Source organism: Biomphalaria glabrata, chromosome 8, assembly GCF_947242115.1.
Source record: "Biomphalaria glabrata chromosome 8, xgBioGlab47.1, whole genome shotgun sequence".
Classification (NCBI taxonomy): domain Eukaryota; kingdom Metazoa; phylum Mollusca; class Gastropoda; family Planorbidae; genus Biomphalaria; species Biomphalaria glabrata.
This window is the reverse complement of record NC_074718.1, coordinates 30,072,294-30,093,895: the sequence shown is the minus strand read 5'-3', so window position 1 is coordinate 30,093,895 and position 21,602 is coordinate 30,072,294. Positions and strand designations below refer to the sequence as shown.

At 31.7% G+C, this 21,602-nt stretch overlaps 1 protein-coding gene and 1 long non-coding RNA gene across 7 annotated transcripts in view; one reads left to right on the top strand and one right to left on the bottom strand.

The window, feature by feature from the left end:
* Positions 1–21,602, bottom strand: part of LOC106066440 (E3 ubiquitin-protein ligase HERC2-like) — a 120,442-nt gene that overhangs the window by 48,092 nt on the left and 50,748 nt on the right. For all 4 annotated transcript variants that reach the window (XM_056038993.1, XM_056038994.1, XM_056038996.1 and 1 more), the window contains 10 exons: positions 8,808–8,929; positions 8,188–8,479; positions 5,891–6,043; positions 5,015–5,221; positions 4,142–4,293; positions 3,470–3,729; positions 2,854–3,025; positions 1,673–1,946; positions 1,348–1,548; positions 727–955 (listed from right to left, as the gene is read on the bottom strand). In XM_056038993.1, the coding sequence (XP_055894968.1) occupies positions 727–955; positions 1,348–1,548; positions 1,673–1,946; positions 2,854–3,025; positions 3,470–3,729; positions 4,142–4,293; positions 5,015–5,221; positions 5,891–6,043; positions 8,188–8,479; positions 8,808–8,929 (2,062 nt within the window). The remainder of the gene's footprint in view (positions 1–726; positions 956–1,347; positions 1,549–1,672; positions 1,947–2,853; positions 3,026–3,469; positions 3,730–4,141; positions 4,294–5,014; positions 5,222–5,890; positions 6,044–8,187; positions 8,480–8,807; positions 8,930–21,602) is intronic.
* Positions 12,837–13,951, top strand: LOC106066441 (uncharacterized). 3 transcript variants are annotated; one of them, XR_001217546.2, is made up of 4 exons: positions 12,837–12,923; positions 13,120–13,200; positions 13,323–13,390; positions 13,785–13,951. It is a non-coding gene; the product is annotated as an uncharacterized LOC106066441 (long non-coding RNA). The 3 variants fall into 3 exon arrangements; XR_001217547.1 differs by lacking the exon at positions 12,837–12,923 and adding an exon at positions 12,940–12,958; XR_001217548.1 differs by lacking the exon at positions 12,837–12,923 and adding an exon at positions 12,960–12,978.

Here is a 21,602-nt window from a genome sequence, read left to right as displayed (position 1 = left end):
AATAAGAAATTGGTACTTTTGTTTAAATACTTTTTAGGAAAAAAAAGCTAGTCTCTTCTCATTCATATTGAGACCTGAAGAGCTCTTCTTAGACAAAGTTTGAAAAACTCCCTATCAAATTGCTCCCTCATTTGGAGTTAACCTTAAACATTGCACTCTAAAGCAATAGAGTGCTAATGTATTAAGACATTGAATCACATTTTAATGAAACCAAAAAAATAACATCTGAAAATATCATTGAACTGTAAATTTCATCATAGATTTCTGTAACAGATATTATCCCACCACTTATTTCAGCTCTTGAAGAGCTCCATTAAAATAAAAAGAATTGATAAAGGGCGGAACACAAATTTTATAATTTTTTAGAGTAATCAGCATTGTGGATCATTTGTACAGGTACAGTAAATCTTTTTTTAAAAAATTGGTATAATACAATTACTGTTGTGGTGTACCACATTGATCACTGAACAAGATTATAATGTTACAAGACATCTTGTTTTAAAAATGCTTTATGTGTTTGCATATTCAATTAAAAACATCAGGATATTAAAAGTAGCTGTCAAACCAATTATGAGAGTATTGTAAAATTAAATTTTTAATTTTACTTTTAATTTGTGTGATCAGAACATGTCAGACATGCATAAAACGAATGATGGCTTTTCACTAAGGGAACAACTGAAAATTTGCAAATGGTCACATGATAAACAGGACAAAAAGACTACTTACCACCAGATGCAAGTAGTGATGAGAGTGCTCTGGCCCTTTCCTCGGGTGTGGGAAGGAGAATGGACCAACCACTTTGTAAGGCAGTCTGGGCTGCTTTTTGCACTGTGCTGATAACTCCATTGTTGCTGGCCAGGACAACAACTCTTTGCTTCAAGCTCTCCACCAGTGCTGTCCCCTGTTTCAAACCCAAGTGTTCTATGTCTTCTGTTTGACATATGGCTGCATGAAGCTAAAGCATACAGCATTTAAAGATAATTTTTAAACAAGCAAAATATTTTTTTATAAATCTTTTATTAAAAACAAAGCTTATCTAATAAGAAGAACTGTTTATTAACAGCAAATTCTATCAGAATGGAAAGATCTTATTTCCCTTAATCAATTTCAAATAAAATGAATTACCAATAAATAATTAATTAATTGTTTAATTTTTTTTTATTCATACTTTGCTAGGAACAATGAACAATTGTGCAAAGTTTCAACTAGATCCTAGAATGGGAAGTGAGGAAAATAATGTGTACAAACTTTTATTAGACAGACAAACAGAGAGTTGACATAAGCTTTGTAAAAAAAAAAAAAGAATGTAAGAAAGAGAAAGCAATTAAAAAAAGGAAACAAACTCACTTGAAGATTCAGAAGATTCAGACCAGCTACAGCAATACACTCTCTGTCCTGGGGAGGCGGCCAGTCACTACGGCCATCCATTCCATCACAGACCTCTTTCAGCAGGTCATCCAGCTGCTCGAAAGTGCTCTTGTTGAGGTCCACAATAAAGGGTATTCTGGAACCAACTGTCCAGTGATCACTAGATGACCAGAAGAAACTCTATAAGAGAAAAATAAAACAAATTGCACATACACATTAAATTAATAAAGTAATATATGCTCAAATAAGGCAGTGTTCTTTACTTTTAAGAGCTCCTCAGAAGAACGTTATTAATCCTGTTTACCTGAGCTGGTCCACAAGCAGCTCCAACTATATGCTTTCCGTCTAGCCCTGGGACAAGAATTGGCTCAGTGACATTAGCATGGCTCTCATCTCCAAGCTGACCTTGCTCATTACGGCCCCAGCAATACACCTCCCCTTCCTCAGTAACTGCCACACAGTGCATGGAGCCAATGGCCAGGCTGCGGACACGCTTGCCACTCAAGCTTTCCATCTGCTTGGGATGACGCATATGCTCTTCACAGCCATGACCCAGACGAAAGTTATCCCCCTTTCCCCTGAAAAAAAATAATTTTATACAGTGATAGTCTAAGAAAAAAATGACAAATAATATATATATATAATCAAAGATACACATTTAAAAAATCACAAAGAGTTGAAAAATTCCTTTATACATAAAACAAAACATTGTAAATAATATTTTTGAAAGAGGGGCTAAAGACAGACAAGGAGAAAAGGAGAGCTATATTAGTAGTAGATCCACTCCACGAATATATAAACAGTGTCATTACCGATTTTCTTACAAAAGCAACAATAAAAATGCCACAAATGCCACAAAAGAAAAACCTAGCCTATACAAACCATTTAAAAACTAATGTTGTAAAGTAATTTAAGGAATATAAAAAACAGAAGCGAAGAGACAACTTGTTGAGTACAGTTGAGAATCCTGCTGTTGGGTTTACTTAGCTGAAGATTTATTGGGTTATATTTTATTTGAATATTTTAGCCAACCATTAGGTTCAGATAATATTTAACAAAGACATTTTCTGAAAGTAATTATAACCAGAAACATGTCAAGTAAAAAGCTTGTCTACCCCTCATCAGAAAACCTTTGAAGTTAAATGAAAACATGGTCAGCAACAAGTTGAATTAGTAAAAAAAAAAAAAAAAATTAAAGTTAAACATTATTTCAAACATTTTTTGACTTATTATTTGGCTCAGAATGCAGTTTTATTACTTTTGTTTTCATCAAATTAAGATCTTCTAGACCTTATCCCTATATTCATGATAATGACTTCACACTATCGTCTACAACGTTAACATTTTGTTTTTCTATGGTCTTCACATGCAGCTTTCCTATTATTCATATGTACATTTCTAATTCTCCAGCCCTAATCCTCAACGCATCATTTATATTTTAAAAAGTAGGAATTCCATTTTTTGGTAGGTAAACATGCCACTCACCATGAGAAAATAGTCCCAGACTTTGTGAGAGCCAGGCTGAATTGAGCACCACAGTAAACTTTGACAACATCCTGGCCCATAAGTTTCTCTATCACTTTAGGTGTTTTGCAGCCATCACTTCCTCCTCGACCTAGTTTTCCATAGTCCCCGTCACCCCAGGAATAGACTGTACCTAAAAAAAAAAAAGTTTCAACACATTTTAAAACAAATGTTGAGAATTAGCAGATGAAAATGAATCCAAAAAATAGGATATGAGGTGAAAATTAAACATGACCTTTAGAGGCTTTCAAGAACAGGTAAACTGATATGCTTGGACTAAAATTGTCATAAGATTCGGCTAAAAACTAGAATGGACCTCATTCACCAATCGTAAACAAACAACATTTAGCCACATGATTCTATATATGGTAAACAAACAACATTTAGCCACATGATTCTATATATCTTCTATACAAATTATATAATCCATAAAGGCTGTCACATGATACATATTTTTCATTGTTTTATCAATATTATGTTGTGGCTAAATGTGTTTTTTTACAATTGGTGAATGAGGTCCATTAAGATTGAAAGAACTGTGCATATAAACATACTAGAAGTGAAGCAAACATGTTACCTGTATCTGTGACAGCAAGTGTCTGGGCATCACCACTGCCGCAGGCCACATCTATGACTCTGTGGCCTTTCAAAGCTGCCACTAAGTTGGGATAGCACTGGTCTTCACTCGAGCCATGCCCTAATCTACCATAGTTGCCACGCCCCCAGGTGTAGAGCTCCCCACTGGATGATATTGCAGCGCTGTACGTACTGCCAGCACAAATCTGGACAATGTGCTTGCCAGATAGTGCTGTGATTAGAGTAGGCTCTCCTCTTGTGCTGCACATAGGGGGAAAAAAAATCATTAACAATTATTTATATTAAAAAAAATGGTTTTGTTAATAGAAAAAATTCTTGTAATAGAATTTGCAAAGATAAAAATGATACTTTTCATGCTTTTTTTTATTCAGAAAGGCTTTCACTAAAGAATTTTTTCAGATGAATGAAATACATCCATAAAACAAACAATCATAAAAAAAAAATTGATCTTTTTAAGTATTCTGATAACATTACATCAAATCTAATTCCCCCAAAAATGTAAGAAATTTTAATTTTTTTTTGTTATATTGATTTCAAATAATATTTTATTAAAATATTAATGTTGAATCAATTCAAATATCTGTATTCATAATATTATATTCATTATTATCATTATATTGATGTACAAGCTTTGGATAGAGTGTCAACGTACATATTATCTCCATGGCCCAAGCGTCCACCATCACCATTTCCCCAAGAGTAAACATCACCATCACTGGTCAGTGCCAGGAAATGTTTCCCATCTGCATGAGCAGCAAGTTTGATGATTTCCTTTTCACCAAATCCTGTCACTGGCTGAGGAGACTTAAGGGAAAAAAAAACAACTTTACTTTTGTGTAATGAAAAATGTAGGCGAAAATATAGGTAAGCACGGAGCTAAAATAGTTTCTTTTTTACAAAATATTCAAGCCATACATCTTTTAAGACTTGGTTGGAAAAAACTTGCTCAAATGTTGAAATGTCAATGCAAACAAAAATCCATACTTTTGTGTAAGGATGAGTCATTACTGAAAATAAGAGCCCTAAAAAGTGTTTTTGAATGGTCATTGGCTATAGCTAATCTTGACATAAAAAATTATTGGGGATTATAATGACCTGATGACCAAATGAAAACAAAATCTATCTAAAAGCATTGTATTCAATCAAAAGGACTTTTATAGGAGGATTCATGTATATGTTGATTATCTTCAATGGAATTGTAAATGGAACTAGAACTTTGGGACATCTTAGGGTTTTTCACCTATTTTATTTTAATAAGAGAAAATTCAAATTCAAATCAAATGATGCATCGAGTGGTGGTTGTTTGGAAAAGTTAATACTATCTACTTTTCCTTTCTTTTTTTATAGATGTTTAGCTGGATTTGAGACCTACTTAAAATATATATAAAATATATATTAAATATTTAAAAAATATATATATATAAAGATCAATTCGAAAAAAGGGAGTCTGATATTTCTAATAAGAGGAAACAATAACTTCTAGTAATGCAATTTTTTTATAGAGCTCAAGAAATTTTTCACTGACCTGTGTGTCTGAACTATAATACATTGTGTAGACTCGGCCTGTCCTGGTCAGAGCCAGCAAATGTTTCTCAGCACAGACAATCTGTTGAACCCCACCAAGGTCATTGAAGACTTCCAGCACATGGTATGAGTTGGAGCTGGTGCTACTGGACCAAGACAACAGACCTAGGCCAATGATTTCTTGTGTGACACTATGATGGCAATGAGACTGAAATCATACATTTCAATCATCATTTTCATTCATTCACAAAACATAATGTTTATGTGATCTTTACAGAGTTTAATTCTACAAATAAAAATTGTAACAAAGTAAAATCACTTGTATTGACTGTCACTGAATTGGTATATTACTACTTACTAAGAAAAAACATTAAGAAAACAAGTAGAAACTAACAGACAAGGTTATCGAAAGAATTATAAGTCAGTACTACTCCCTTTTTCTATACAAACAAAATTAATTAATTACAACTAATTGATTAAGTAATTCAAAGTGTGCCAAACAAAAAATGTCTGGCTCCTCTACCAACAAAACGAAAGCCACCTTAGCTTGTGATATATGTGTATGGGAGTGTCTCTCCAAAATAGGGCTCCACAGTCACATAAAAAAAGTGTGCTACGAGATGGAACCATAGCCTTTACAACTGAAGGAGGGCAACAATAGGTTAATGTTTTTTTATTGATTCATGTATTTTCATCAACCATGTATAATTGTGAAAAATTTCAACTTGATCAGAGAATCGGAAGTGGGAAAATAATGTGTACAAAATTTGTACCAGACAGAAAGACAAAAGGAATGAGCTTTGTAAAAGTCCATATTTGAAAACACCTAGATTAAAAAAAAACATTGTTAAATTACTTCTCAACAATTAAGAGTTACCTTGTGAGTAGAGCTAACTGGTAAGTAAGGAGCTGCAAGTCTATCTAGATGTGACATGATGACTACAGCACTTTGCCTGAGGTCTATGGCAGTTTCCTCCTCAGGGGGGTAAGTCAGATGTTGTAGGAAACATTCAGTGGGACTGACAGTGTTCTAAAACAAAGACAAATTTAACAGGCTCCGCAAAATATATAAATACAAGAATAAATGTTTGTTTTTTTTAATTTAATTTTTTTTTAGTGTTTATTGAGTGATCTGAAGAGTATTAGGCGCTTCCACAGTGTCTAATGCAGATAAACCAAACAGAGGTAACACTCAACAAAATCCAAAACACCAGCGAAAGGCCGAACAATCAATATAAGTTAGCCGATGCTGATACTGAACAAGAAATTTAATAGCAATGAAGGGAACCATCGAATGTCAGCTAACTCTCTAAGGTCATAACAAGCTTCCTATCTCTAAGGCTTCCTGGAAATAGTATGTTTTCATCGACTGAAATTTCACTCTCCTAAATATCACAACCCAAAAGCTTGCTGACCGAGTCACTCAATTTTATCACAGCATTAATTATATTCATTTATTTTATCTCAATTATTTCTTACTCTTAGGCCCGATTTCACCACCAAACCTCACCTTTTCCTCTTCTTGCTTGACCGAGTCCACCACATTGGCCACAACGTGACAACGACTTTTCGCTTATCTCCCATTGACTCCAGGAAAGATAAACAGTCCTATCACGGGCAATGGCACCAGGTGTCTGACGTTCACGGTCGACACCACCTTGTCAAACCTAGCAATCCCGCACTTCCGGACATACTTCATTTTTTCCTCCACCCATACCCATGTCTCTCTTTGATCAAAGAGATAATCTGTGTCAACACGCTCTTGACATTTCTAGGTGCGACTTTATTCTCGAGTCAGATTCACCTCTCCCTTTTCCGTCCAGCTCTTTCGGACCTTTATTAGCTAGACTAAGTCGGATTAGACACACTTTTGTCATTTTCTCCTTCTCTCTGACAGTCGAGACTGGACTATATTGTTCATCTTTATTTCTAGAGCAATACCTCCCTCAGGTGTCTGCCTAGTCAAATGCCTATTTAGCATCACCTGCCTATTTGGCATTACTTGCTAACCTACTTGGTGCTATCTGCCTAGTTGGCAGTACGTGCCTTCTGGATATCACACACCTATTAGACACTAAGTTCCTGAGACCACGTGTCTATGCGAGACTTCATAACCTCGCCTACTCATTGCAACTTATTGGACCTATCCTATTAATGATGCTGCCCACGGCAGATCAGCTCTGCCCACAGCACACTTGAACAACAACAGAACTTTGGATTGAGATTCCACAAGTACTGAATCACCAGCGACCCTCTACCCGCTAGAGCGCCACCTCCAGCTGCAAGACCTCCACCCAGGAGCAGAGCCAGCTACTGCATCGATAGGACAACCAGATAAGTTCGGAGGACAAAAGTGACATACTCTCTCATTAAGTGCCAAGTATGATGATATAACATCACTAAGATATAGATGCAAATCCTCCCCCCCCCCCCAATTTTTATTCTTCCCTGTATATTTTATGTAAATAAATATCCATCAATTCTTTAAAATTTGTGTATCTTTCTCCATTGTTTGTTTTGTTGCATGCCTGCTCCTGATATATCTCTGATGGCCCAGTGTGTTGCAAACTCAAAATAATCATCCACTAGACACCTAACAAGCCTAACAAGCCACTCATACACGCTATACAAGAGGGCCATCACACTAAAACCTAGTTTTTACTAGTCATGTCATTGTCTCTAAGTCAAAACTTCCCCTCTTTCCGAAACAAATAACTAATTCCTAATCGTGCCCTAACAAGAGAAAGAATTGTTGTACATGTTTCATTTGTTCCTTCAGAATAAAGATTGTTACATCCTAACACAAACCTCCAGCGAGATGGCAGGGGATAGTTGTGGGCAAGTTACGAATCCAGAGCACATGCCACACAGCCAGGCAGCCATCCTAAAAAGGAATTAAGCTGCCCCCATTTTTAGGCCAAGGATAAGCACTTGTATAATGTGGCTCATATTAGTAACAGACTAGGTTTACTTGTATAAAAAATGTTTAAATTAAAAGAGCAGTGCATATCAATAGATCACATTCAAGGAGAGTAATAAAAGCTTAAAATAACTTAAAACTAAGTATTAAATATCAACCTAACAGAACGGACAAATGCTGTTGTAATTTGCATAAAATTGGGTTTTGGAAAAATCTAAAATAAAACTGTCATTTCTTTGTGTCATTTCTCTTACCTCATCATATCTAGCTAAGTGTGAGACCTTGGTCTTGGCATTGTGGATAGCTTCAAATCTCTTGAGAAGTGGAATGAGTGGAGCTGACACCAAGCTGCTGCTGACCCTATTGTCATAGTCATGGTGACTGTTGTTCCAGAGGTTTAGCAGAAGTAGAACTGCCTGCAAGACACTACTTAGGGCACCTCTTTGTACTGCCAGCTCCAGAATGAGGCAAAGAGCAACCTGCTGGTCTTGGACTGGAATTTTGGATGAGGCCCCATGTCCGCTGACAGTTCCACCATTTAAGTCTCTGTAAGTGTTTAAGATTTATCCAAAATACACGAGAAAGGATGAGGAAAAAAAATGGAATAAAACAATACTGAAAGTTTAAAGCAAAGTCTTGCAATACTTAGCAAGTCAAATACATTGGTCGATGTGACTGACAAAAACATTTATAAAATAAACTTCTCCACAAATATGGGCTTACGTAATTTTTAAATAAGATTGTTTGGTAAAATATACCACGGGAGGAGAGCATTGAAGTGTTACTGACAAAAAATGGTAATTTAACATTGATATATTTTTGTTAGAGGTTAGTGACAAAAAGGGTTAATTCTATTAGATATTTAAAATATTACCCTGCAACTATAAAGTGTAGAAACTTGGTAGCACGCTCTACAACTTCTTGCCAAACAGAGGAAACTGATCCTTCTTCAAAAAGTGAAGCTTCAGGTAATGACCGTAGGGCATCAAGAGACTCCTAAAAAGAAAGAGATCAAGTACAAATCTTTAAATATATGTTTGGGTTTATTTTTCAGTTAAGAAAAAAAGGTGTCATCCCCAATTTCTTGCCTCCTTAGCGTAGGGGTGGCCTACACTAAGTACTGTTAAATATTGTATATTGTAGCTTTAATAGTCAAGTAATGAAGCTAAGCAAAAAAAAAAAAAAAAAAAAAAAAAAAGAATTTTGAAATATTTTATTGTTTCTTGTCTTTTCTATTTCCTGTCTTGAGCTACTTTTCAGACGAATCATTGGTTTGTTCTCTTGCTAATATCTTTTCTTTAAAATTGTATGTTAAGTATTTAATCTAGTAATAATAAAGTAGCAGCTCTGCCCAACGTGTCTGCACAACCTTACTACTGCAGGATCAGGAAATAATTTGTTCTTATGACTGGACTTTCTTTACAAAACAGTTGACATAGAGCATATAGAATCAAGTAATTAGAATTTAGAGCAGTACATTTTGTTGTTAAATTATTTGAAACTTAAATAAAGATGTTCTTGCAATTCTTCTGTCCAATACATTCACATTTAAAAGTCCTATCTTTACATGGCTGTAAAGTACATAGTGCATCTAATTTTTCTATAATTTCTTTTTAGCTGTGGTGATAATGTATAGTATTGCAAATGCAATGTATATCTAAAAACTAAGTGAATAAAGTATACGCTTTTAGATAAAAATTACAAATGCAAAATACAATAGGATGTTTTCCCCACCAAATAGGTGAGTTCAAATAGAATACTACAATTAGATTGGAACTAATAATGCTGCTTTTTTACTTTTTTATGCATATAAATTTAAACACAGCTTACTGGTTTAAAGAAAAAAAAATCATAATTAAAATAAAATTATACCATTGTTTTGCCAAATGAAGAAAATATTTACAAAGGAAATTTAATAAAAAATGTTGATAAAGAAAAGAGGGATTGATTGGTTTATAGAATATGATGTGGATTTGTTTGTTTTCCCATAGTATTAAATGAAATTGCTTCTTTATATTTTAACTAGACATGTTACCCGCGACCCGCGGGTCTTTATTTGCGCATTACTGTCGATATAGTCACTGAGAGTGTTTTGTAAACCATTAAACGAAGTAATAATGTAATAAGTAAAGCGAATGTGTCAATGTAAAAATAGTGTGAATGAAGCTATCAAATCAGAATAGCTAATAGGCTTAAATCCATTTGTTCAAATTAAAACATTTGCTTGTAGGCCTACATATATTTGATTAAAATTTGAGATGAATAGACTTCATTTTGTATGTTCATGTGTTACAGTATAAAGTAGATCTTGAGGTAGACATAGATCTAGATCTAGACTAATCTAGAGTTAAAAATTGGCTTCTATAGAGTTCATTCTGTGTTGCGCATGCCTGATCTTTTTTCATGAATGAATATAGGCCTATCTCAACACGGATACGCAGCTTTAGCGAACAGCGAACGAATGTATTAAAAATGCTTTAGAAAAACAAATTTGAATGTTAATTTGATTAAAATATGAAATGAATGGCCAATAATTAGTATGTTTGTGTGTTAAAGCATAAAACTATCTTTGCGAAAAGAAGTTTTATCATCTTAGAGTTCAATAAGAGTTTTAGACCTAGGCCTAGGAATAGACTCAGTAGAGAGATGTGTTAATAACTTAATGTGTAACCATTTGGTAATAGTAATGTCTAATGAAAGAATGTTCGCCAGGAAATCTGTAGTCACAGATATCAGGTACTAATTTATGTAAAAAATGCTTTTGAATAATCTAGTGGATTGGATTTAGATGAATGTTAAACGTAGCTAATGATCCTTTCACGTTATTTCTCTTTCGCTACGAAAATAAAATTAGTTTTGCGAAAATGGGTTTACCCGAAGTCGATACATTCTTATCTATTAAAAGCGAAAAGAGCGATAGCTTTGTTAAATGAATGGGATTATAAAGTGAACAATTAAACGAAATAATATTTAGTATGCGATTCATGAATGAATATAGATCTAGGCCTATCTCAACTCGGCTTCGCAGCTTTCGTAGACGAATGTAGCTTTAGAAAACCAAATTTGAATGTTTATTTGATCAAAATATGAAATGAATGGACTTTAATTAATATGTTTATGTGTTAAAGTATAAAACTATCTGTGCGAAGAGAAGTTTTATCATCTTAGAGTTGAATTAGAGTTTTAGATCTAGGGATGGGATTATAAAATAAACAATTAAACAAATTAATATTTAGTACGCGATTCATTACGGTATTGTCTAATGAAAGAATGTTCGTCAGGAAATCTGTAGTCACAGATATAAGGAACTAATTTATGTAAAAATGCTTTTGAAACACAAAATTGAAGGTTAATTTTATAATATATTGAAATCATTGGATCTTCTTTTGTATTTTCATGTGTCAAAGTAAAAAACTATGTGCGCAAAGTGTATTTCTTAAAATTAGATCTAGGTCTAAATCCTTTCGATCTTTTCTCATGTCAACATTGTTAACCATGGCCTAGATCCATAAAATACTATAGCTGTAATAGAGTCGGACAACTTTATTTTTTTTGAGGGTCTTAAGTTTGTTTTAGGGCTACAATACATACACTACGGTCTAAGTTAGTACCCAAGGAACATTCCTGCCTAGTTTTATCAAGATTTGTCAAGCGGTTTTGATGTCTATAAGTAACATACATACATACATACATACACCTCACATTCTACTTTATAATATAGATAACATTTTATACATGGTATAGTAGGTTTTTTGATTGCTTATTGTAGTGCGATAGCGCCCCCATTGAAGACCACTGGTTTAGAGTGATCTTGTTGAATAAAACCCAAGTATTTGTAATTCAAGTAGAGTTCTTTTATTACTGTTTGTTTATTTGTTAAGTTTTTGTTTTGTTTTTTTGTTTATTTTCTTTTCAAAAACAATAAGTGGGAAATATTCTGGACCACAATAAGTAAATCTTCTATATTTACCAGACTTTAACTTTTAAAAAATATATTTAACAGGCTTTAATTTAAATAAAACAAAAACAAGAGTTGTTTGAAGGACACTGACTGACATTAATAATGTAAACACATTGATTTAAATAGGTAATCAGCTACACCTGGACACAGAATTGCTTATCTGAAAATCAGAGTAAATAGTTCATCCAGTAAAAAGACAAGGTAATAGGATTCTGTACCTGCTATCCCTTTCTTTATTAGTCAAAGTGTCATGACTGCAAATATCTAACAAGTACTAATTATAAATTAAGAATAATAACAAAAAACTGTACCCTTTCAGATCATGCAACCTATAGAGCAGATGATGTAAAAGTTACTTGGCCAATGGTCAACGAGGGTGACATAATGACCAACTGCTTTACTTTACCCAACTTATGTCATGTACCAATGAATTGGGTGGACTAGGGGCACCCAAAAAATCCCCAAATAAAAAAATTCCTGGTCTTCACTCAGAACTATAAAATTGACTTGAATTAAACTTGTTATCAAACGAAAGAGCGAGAACAATGTAAGAAATACTTAAGCTGCATTTGAAATGAGTAAATTCATCAAAACTCAACAAAAGATTTCAATAGGAGAAGAAATAAAGTGATGCAGTACAAAAAGAAGAATGCTGTTGTTTTTTTTTAATGATAATACTTATTTAAAGAATGAATCAATTGTGACCATATTGATAAAAAAATAAGGTCAAAATGTTAAAGTGTAAATAGTAAAAATGCAAAGCCTTATTTGGTAATTCCTGACAAATAAAGTGTCTGTCTATTTTGTACATGCCATAACACAAATGATGATGTAGTAAAAATACAGTAGAAAAACAAAATCCTAACTTCCTAAATTTGTAAAACTTGTGTACTATTTTGGATAGGTCAATTAGGTACTAAAATTTAAATATAATTTAAAAGTGCACAATGGCCTTGAGAGTTTCTATAAATATAAAGCAAAGAAGCTAAGAAGTCTAAACAAAAAAAATCCACTAGCTCTAGTCCAGTGGTATGTCTTCAGAATCAAATCACTCTTTTTGAAAAGTGCTATAGCTAATATATTTGTAATTAGTGTATTTAGTTTTACTTATTTTTGACACAAAATTGAAAGCCTTTTGAAAATGATTTCAAATTAAAGACAAAAATAAAGATACTGTTGTGTGCACCTTCTATTTATACATGTATTGTTCCAAATCTTATTTCAGCAAATATTTCCAAGAACTAATTCAAAATGAAACTGTTGATCTTCCTTTCAATCCTGATTGCCTGCCTGGCTTTCAGTTCTGGTAAGTTAATCAGATATCTTTTGCAAACATTACTCAAGAACATTAACTATATTAATTTTACTTCTTTGATGCATTAAAGACAAAGTTGAAGCTTAACATTATTGAACTACTTCTTTAAACAGCTGCCCCATGCATGGAAGGTCACCAACTCTGTGAGCATCATCACCTGACTGCCTTTGAACATGGAATGGTAAGGACTAGACTTTATTTACAAATTAATCACTATTCAATAGAAACATCTTGTCTTCCATTTGCATTCAAAGATTTAAAAAATAAAATACAATTTCATCTCCTTCATTTGTCAACACAAGAAAATGGAGTCATCCAATGGGAGGGGGAAAAAAGTCATAAAAACAACTCTACCATTCCCTTGACTATTAAATTCTGAAATAGTTTTTTTTAAACTAATGTACACTGTGCTTAAAAGGGATTGAATGTAATTGCTGAAAGTACAAAAATGCATGTATTTAAACAGTTGAACTTTGGTTTTATGTATCTTATATGACATATTGATTTTAACAACTTATCTACATTATTAGTCAAATGTTTTAACTGTAGATTAAAATCTTGTTTCTGTCTAACAGATTTACTGCTGCTCTGCTGATTATGATAGTATTTCAACAAGCATCCACCATCAGGACGGCGTTCAAGAAGTGCGTTGTCAGTGTCATTAGAAACAAGTCTAATACTCAAACATATGAATGCAAATATAATATATAAAAAAAGTGTTTCATTAAAATAATATACTGTCTTCCTTGTTGAGCTTCATCTATTTGAATTTAGAAAATATGCATAATTTTAGCAATAGATTTTTTTATTCCTAAGAGAAACTTATTTACATAGTAAAGAGAGACCATTATTACCTTTATCAATTAGTAAAAATAAAAATATGGAAATCTTTGTCAACCTCTATTGTGATCATTTCTCATTAATCTAGAGTTTTTTGGCACATCGGCACACTGTAGGCCATGTCATCATGAATAACAGCAATAACATGGTCTATTCCAACATGAACACAATAGGCATACCTCATTTTAACATCAAAATGAGACTCTATTCAGAAAAGTAGCTTTGGCACACATGAATACATTTTCAATGCAATGAAGGTGATAGTCAAATCTGTTTTACAATGGCAAACAATGTACATGAGATGAGACTGTGATTAACAAATTTTTTTTTCATTAAAACAAAATGGTTTTTATGTGTGTTTGTATAATAGGAATGCTTTATTTAAATTACAAAGGGCACTCTTTCAAAAGAACACAAATAGATATTGCACCTATTTCATGCACAATTCAGGTGATGATAAAATTGAATTTTCAACAACACTTTTTGTTTTTGAGATCTAAAATAACAGACACACTAATGGCAAAAAAAAAAGTAAACTTTCCTAAAAGGTACTAGTTTAGAAAATTATTAACTTTGTTTAAAATACCAGTTTTGCAAGCTAAATGGTTAAGGTGCATCTCTCAGTCAGGATTTCAAATTAAAAATTAATTATTGGCATTTAAAATATTACTCATTTAAAGTAGATTTTATAAATTAAACCATTTTTTTTTTAGGAATTATGGTACAAAAGGATAGTTTCAGCTAAATAAAATTGTATTTCTTTTGTACGTGTCTAAGTAATTTTTTATTTGGGCTAACTGCAGGACAAATGATAAAATTGTTGCTTTTAAGATAAGGTGAAAAAAAATGTGGTTCTGCCAGACAATTAGTTTAAAGACGTTTAAAAACAAAACAACTTTATCTATAACGTTCACAACAGATGTTTTCAAGGACACTCACCAACTGACAACTTAAATTTTTTGTTTTCATTTTTTTTATATTTTTCAACCAGGTCACCAGCATATCAGCTACATCATGAGAGAGATAAATTTATTCACTTTGTTAAGAAAATAGGACTCTCCAGTTGAGGTGAAAGGTGAAGGTTCAATGTTGGCCTTGATTAGAATTTCAAGTCTTTTTCAATATTTAAATTTTGGTTCTTGTAATTTAAATGGGTTCCTAATTCCTCAAAATTTTAGGAATTAATTACTTTTATAGTCATTTCAATGTCTCCTTTCATCTGGGCCAAATTAAAAAAAAACAAATGAAAGCACCAATAATAATATGTTACTAGTGGACTGGGCAAACAATTTTTTTTTAAACTAGGTTTTACTTTGTTATTTTTACAAAGCTTATATCAACTCGCTCTGTCTGGTCAAAAGTTTGTACACATTATTTCTATCATACCTAATCTTGGATCAAGCTGAAATTTTGCACAATTATTTCTTTTACCTGGCAACACAAGAATACATTTTTAAAAAATAAAAAATCCATTAATTAATTATTGGTAATTTTTTTCTTTAGTATCTCAAACAAAGGGTAAGAAAGTGTACTTGACTGAAGTGGTGGTATAAGATAAATTAGTCCCCTTTAGACATCGTCATCTGAGTCTTAGTGAACACAACATGACTATAGATTACTATACAATCTTCCTTGTTCATAGGCTCTCCACTAGCAGAGTGGTTACCATGTTGGCTTGAGAAGCCTGAGAAGGCTTGAGCCATGAGTTCGAATTAAATGCTTTTTTATAGTTAGTCTACATCTATTTGAAATTTAATTACAAAACTGATTCAAACTAATTGATACAAGTAGGGTTATTATAAGCTTTTTTTTTAAAAAGTATTTTTATCTTTTTCTTGTTACAAAGGTTATATCAACTCTGTCTGGTAAAAAGTTTGTACACATTATTTATCCCACACCCAATCTCCAATTAAGCTGAAATTTTGCACAATTATTTCTTTTACCTTACAAAGCAGGAAAAAAAAATTACCAATTAGTTAACTTAAATTTTAAAACTAACAACAGATAAGTATAAAACATATTTTCATTAAAAAAAACTCCCTTAGCATAGTGGATAGTGTGTCCCCTTGAGCCCTGAGTTGAATCAGGTCACTCCTTTTTTTTAATATATGCATTTCAAAAGCTATCATGATAACATTCACCCAGATACCCCCTTCTTTTTTCCCTCAACCCTTTCCTAACTGGTCCAGAAAAGTGATACGCTCATAGCATATTGAGAAAGCTAAAAGCATGAAGTTGCACTAAACAAAAACAATTGGTAAAAATATTTCTGATCGCACAGATTTATTATTGTTAGTCTGGACATATTACAAATTAAATTACATGACTGATCTAAACTAATTAATACAACTAAGCTAATAAGTATAAGCTTTGTTTTTTTTTAAAGTTTTGTAAAAATATTTTTCTTGTTCTTTTCTTGATTAAAAGAACACATTAGCATATTTTTATAAACAATATATTATAAGAAAGAAGTAGCCTTCATAATAGAAATATATCAGCATTCAAAACAATAGAAACTCTAACACTCCCTAAAACATAATATTACTTATTATTAGTTAGACCAATGTTTCCCAAACTTTTTCCTGAATGTAACACTTCGCACATTCTGATTATTTAACAGAACACTTTGCTTATTTTATTTAGAGAGATTAATTTACCTAGTGGCCTACTAGTTAATTACTCCAGTAGTTCGTAGAACATTACTCAGGCCTCTTGGAACACTAGGATTCCACAGAACACAGTTAGGGAAATACTGAGTTAAATCTTTGTAAACCAAATTCATTTAACTTTTTTAAAAAACCAAAACTTAATCTGCCTGCTCTGACTTAATTAAAATAAAGAAGAATCAGCACTGTGCATTTTAAAATAATGTTAATAGAAAACAATTGAGGGATATTACAACTGCCCACTTGACTGTCTTTGAACATGGATAGTTAAATTAAACATTTAAAATTTGTAAGCTTTGAATGTTACTAAAGCTATGAAAATGTAGAGTTTATATCCAAAAAAAATCTTGCCTAAATTTCCATTAAATTTAGTTTAACAAAAAAAAGCACAGTAAAAGTGAGGCTATTAACTTTTATATCCTATTAAAAATGTATAAAAGGAAGAGTAGTCAAATCAACAAATCAGCGATTAGCCAAAGTGTTGTAACAACATGTTGAGATTTAACTATAGGGGAATGGCTGCTTAAAATTAAAAACAACCAAAATACAAATGTTTCACAGATGTTATAACTTATAATTGATCTCAAGAATATGAAAAATAGAAAACGTATGCCTGGAGTTAACATATCCTGATATTCATGTAATGATATCAAGATATTAGTGTTACTAGAAATATTTTCACAATGCAATGAACAAGATGGAAGAAAACCAGGGTAAAAAAAAATAATAAAGTTAAATCACTTTAACGATTAGTTTGGGTTACCCTTGTCATATTCCCAATAAACTTCAAATGTTACATAGATATCTAAAATTGTGATTTATTCTAAAGTTGTAAATAATTGTGATAAATTTAAACATATTTTTGTACCATGATAGAACAAAATTACAAATATTTTCAGTTTTTAAAATATTTTACATAGTATTGAGCATGAGCATTTACTTGAAAGATTGTGGCACATTTCAACAAGTCTAGCATAAGTTAGGAACAGATGTAAAACTTTAACAATGAATTCATTTCATCCTATCAGTATTTAATGAATTGTAATTTGTAGGAGCTAAGTGTGACAGACATTTTTCACAGCTAAAAAACAACAGGTTAATGTGCCAGAAGGGATTTACAAAAATAAGAGAATACATTTTTAAAATGTTTAACAAAAATACTAGTACTTTGATGCTTATCTCAAGCTTAGGTCACACAAGTAAGGCAACCTATTTAAGAGATAACCATTTAAAAAAAAAAAAAAGAAAAGCAAAAAACACTTCCTACAGTGGCCTTGTGAGTCTCTATAAATACAAAGTAATTAATGAAAAAAGCTAATACAAAACCAAATTACCTTTTATAAAAACGGTAAGTCTCAACACTAAATTAATAAGTCATATTAATGCAAAAATATAGGCCACTTGCCATAGTTATTTTTTTAACATCTTCCTCTAACCAAAAATGTGTAAATGCATTACTATTTTGTTGATTTCATTTTAGCATATTAAAATTAAAAAAAATAAATAAATTTTTAAACATTTAATAACTAGATTTAGAGAATTCCTTAATCAAAAGATGCAGATTTGAGGGTAACAATGGCCCAAAATTAGAATTGGATATACTGCATTTAGATCAAAACATAATATTTTTTTAATAATTCACATTTGTAAATTAGTATAATAACTTGACAAGAGTATGTTAACATTAATGAAAAAATAATGGCTGTTTCTTGCGAATCAGTGGCAAATTATTTTTCCCAAAAACTGTAAAAAAAAAAGTTTATTAGGAAGAAATAATACATATATATAGATACTAAATTTACTTATATTTAGTGTCTTATGGGTATAATTTATCATGGATAACTGTTGGAAATGTATTCAAGTTTCTATTCTGCTGGGAACATATTGCAACCTAAAGTTTTTTAGCCTTTCATTCACCAGCATTACGTAATAATAAGTGTCATAGTCAGTCTTATTTTTTTTTTTATACAATAGTATACACTTTTAACCAACCTCTTAATTACAATTTCCGTATTAAAATATTAAGCAATTTTTGGACAGCAACTATGAAATTATTTCTCTTGAGATTCTCAATAGAATAAAGTTAATGATCATCACATGATTGGTAAAGTACGAAGAAAAATATTTTACAAGTTTTATTACGTAGAAATGTTTTGTTTTTTGAACAATTCACATTCATTTCCTGTAAATTAATTTCAGTCAGCTGCCCAAACAACCTAGTCAAAATGAAACTGTTTTTCTTCATCTCTTTCCTGATTGCATGCCTGGCTTTCAGTGCTGGTAAGTTATACTAATGTCAGTCAAAATAATTTGACCAGAAATAAGTTATAAAGCTTAATAAAATAAATTGTTGATGTCACTTTATAGAAACTGAAATAAAAAATAAAAAATAAAATAAAAAATTGCATTTCTCTAACAAGCTGCCCCATGCATGGAAGGTCACCATAACTGTCAGAATGCCCACTTGACATCCTTCGAGCAAGGACAGGTAACTCTAAAAGACTACAGTTAGCTCAGTACCTAATTTATCAATAAAATTTGCAGTACATGATTAGCATGGGAAGCTACTTTGGCTACATGTAGCAATAGTTAGTAAATTAGAGACATTTTATTTAAACTTTAAAGAGGATACTTTTTAAAAGTTTCAAGATTCAATACAGCAACAACAAAACTATTCATTGCTATTTTAATAATTTTGAAAAAAAAAATTAGGTTAGCAGCACAAAAAGTTGTGAGGCTTAAATTGTTTTTTATAGAACTTCAACAATCAAAGTACACTTTGTACTACATAAGTAACACAATTTCCTAATCAATGTTAGAGCTCATGTTGTTTTTTTTTGTTCCTTTCTTAAAGCTTTACTGCTGCTCTGCTGATTATGATAGCATTTCAACCAGCATCCACCATCAGGATGGATTCCAAGAAGTGCGTTGTCAGTGTCATTAGAAACAAGTCTAATACTCAAACAATTGTTATTCTTCAATAAATAGAAAGTAATGAGTTTACTTTTGTATTTCCAATAAATTAATGAATGGTACACTGAGTTTGTTTAAAAGTCTTCAATAAATTTCAATTACATGTTTGTAACACATACTTATTTATAATAAGTATTAATTTTACATTAAGCAAAGTAAAAGAAAAATAAATATTATTTAAAATATAAACTACCTGACATTAACTGCACATATATGAAACATTCTAAGCTGTAAACAAGTAAAACCAAATTGCAATCAAACTTTCAATGTATTCATACATCATCTTGTTGCAACAATATGGCCTCACTGTCTCAATTTTGCTTTCCCACAAAGGATTCATAGTAAGCATACAATGTATTTTGATTGACTTTCTATATGTTGTGAAGACATGAAAGTAGCACAATAGGAAATTCTCAGCACAATGAGACTAAATGAAAAATTTGGTATTGTTTTGAGACAAGTCATTTTTTTTCCTCCATTCATTGCTTTTAAGTAATTCATAAAACTTCAAGGTGCAAGGCCCCCTTGAACAATGTTGAATAGTAATTAAGTTTATTTTCATACAAAACTTAAAAAATTAAGTGATACATTTTTTTTTAAAGTCATTTGCATTTTTTTAAATTATTAACACTGAAAACAGCTTCTCCAATGTCTGCATGTTAAAGTAAAGTATTCCCTTTCAGTTGAGCATTATAATTTTTACTTCAAGTTTTGGGGGTGTATTTCTTTGAAATAATATATATATATAAAAGAACAATTTACAAAAATACCAGAGTCAACTATTTTGACTGCCATATGGGCACAAAAACAGACATGCAGTGTACTCAAAACCTGGTAAGATTAGCTAGACAAATAGACACTAAGACATAAAGATAAGCAAATTCTAGAAAAGAAAACATATTTACAAAGTCATCAAGAACTATCAAATGTATATATGCCTGTGGTTAGTAAAGAAAGATCCCTATGCAAAAATAAAAGTATCATTTAATTGATCCATTTAATACATATATATACAAATATATATACACATACACAATAATACATTATTATTGTATACTGCAAAATTTTTGCTAAGTAAATGCACACTGAATTGCACAAAGGGTAATCATAAAATGAAAAAAATGATTAGCATGTGTTTATGAATAATTTTTTTTTTTTAAATTATGAGAGCATTGTATTACAGATTCACAATACATTTTTAGCAATAAAATACAGTCACATAGTAAATGAAGAGAAAGCAACATGAAGAAATGTTGGAGATATATAAAAAGATAAAAGGAGATAGATTGGAAGAGAGTTTGAGATAAACAGCTAAACCAAACAATGTCAAGGATGCCATACTGGAAGACGACTGCTGCAACCTCAGTAATAATTACTTTTTGCTACAAGCAATTTGGCTTAGAAATGTGACTTTATATTGTTAAAAAAAAATAATAAAAATTATCAAATACCTTTTGCAATTCATAGCTATTTAACGTTTCCTATATTCTGTGTACCAGAAACACCAAAATCTATGTGCCATAGTTGGGAATTTCAGATGGTTTTATTTGTTTGGATTTGGCTAATAAATTTTGTTATCTCTCTCAAATGAGAAAGATGAAACATTTACTTCACCCTTAGCTTTCTTCACTAATTAACAGCATCAATAGGACACAAAATGATTGGTCTGACCATCAAAAGTGAAATGCTTAAACACTTAGGAGCAATGAACAATTCTGCCTGATAAACTTTCACTAGTATAGTAGTTGTATTAAATCAAATACAAAAACAAAATTTAATAAAATACTCTGAAAGACACAAAGATAAAGGCACATTCCTCGTCCCATATGCTAGGACAAATGTGTACAAATACTCCTCCTTTCCCAGTGCTATTAGAGCATGGAATGGGTTGCCTGAGCTAGCCATGAAAACCAG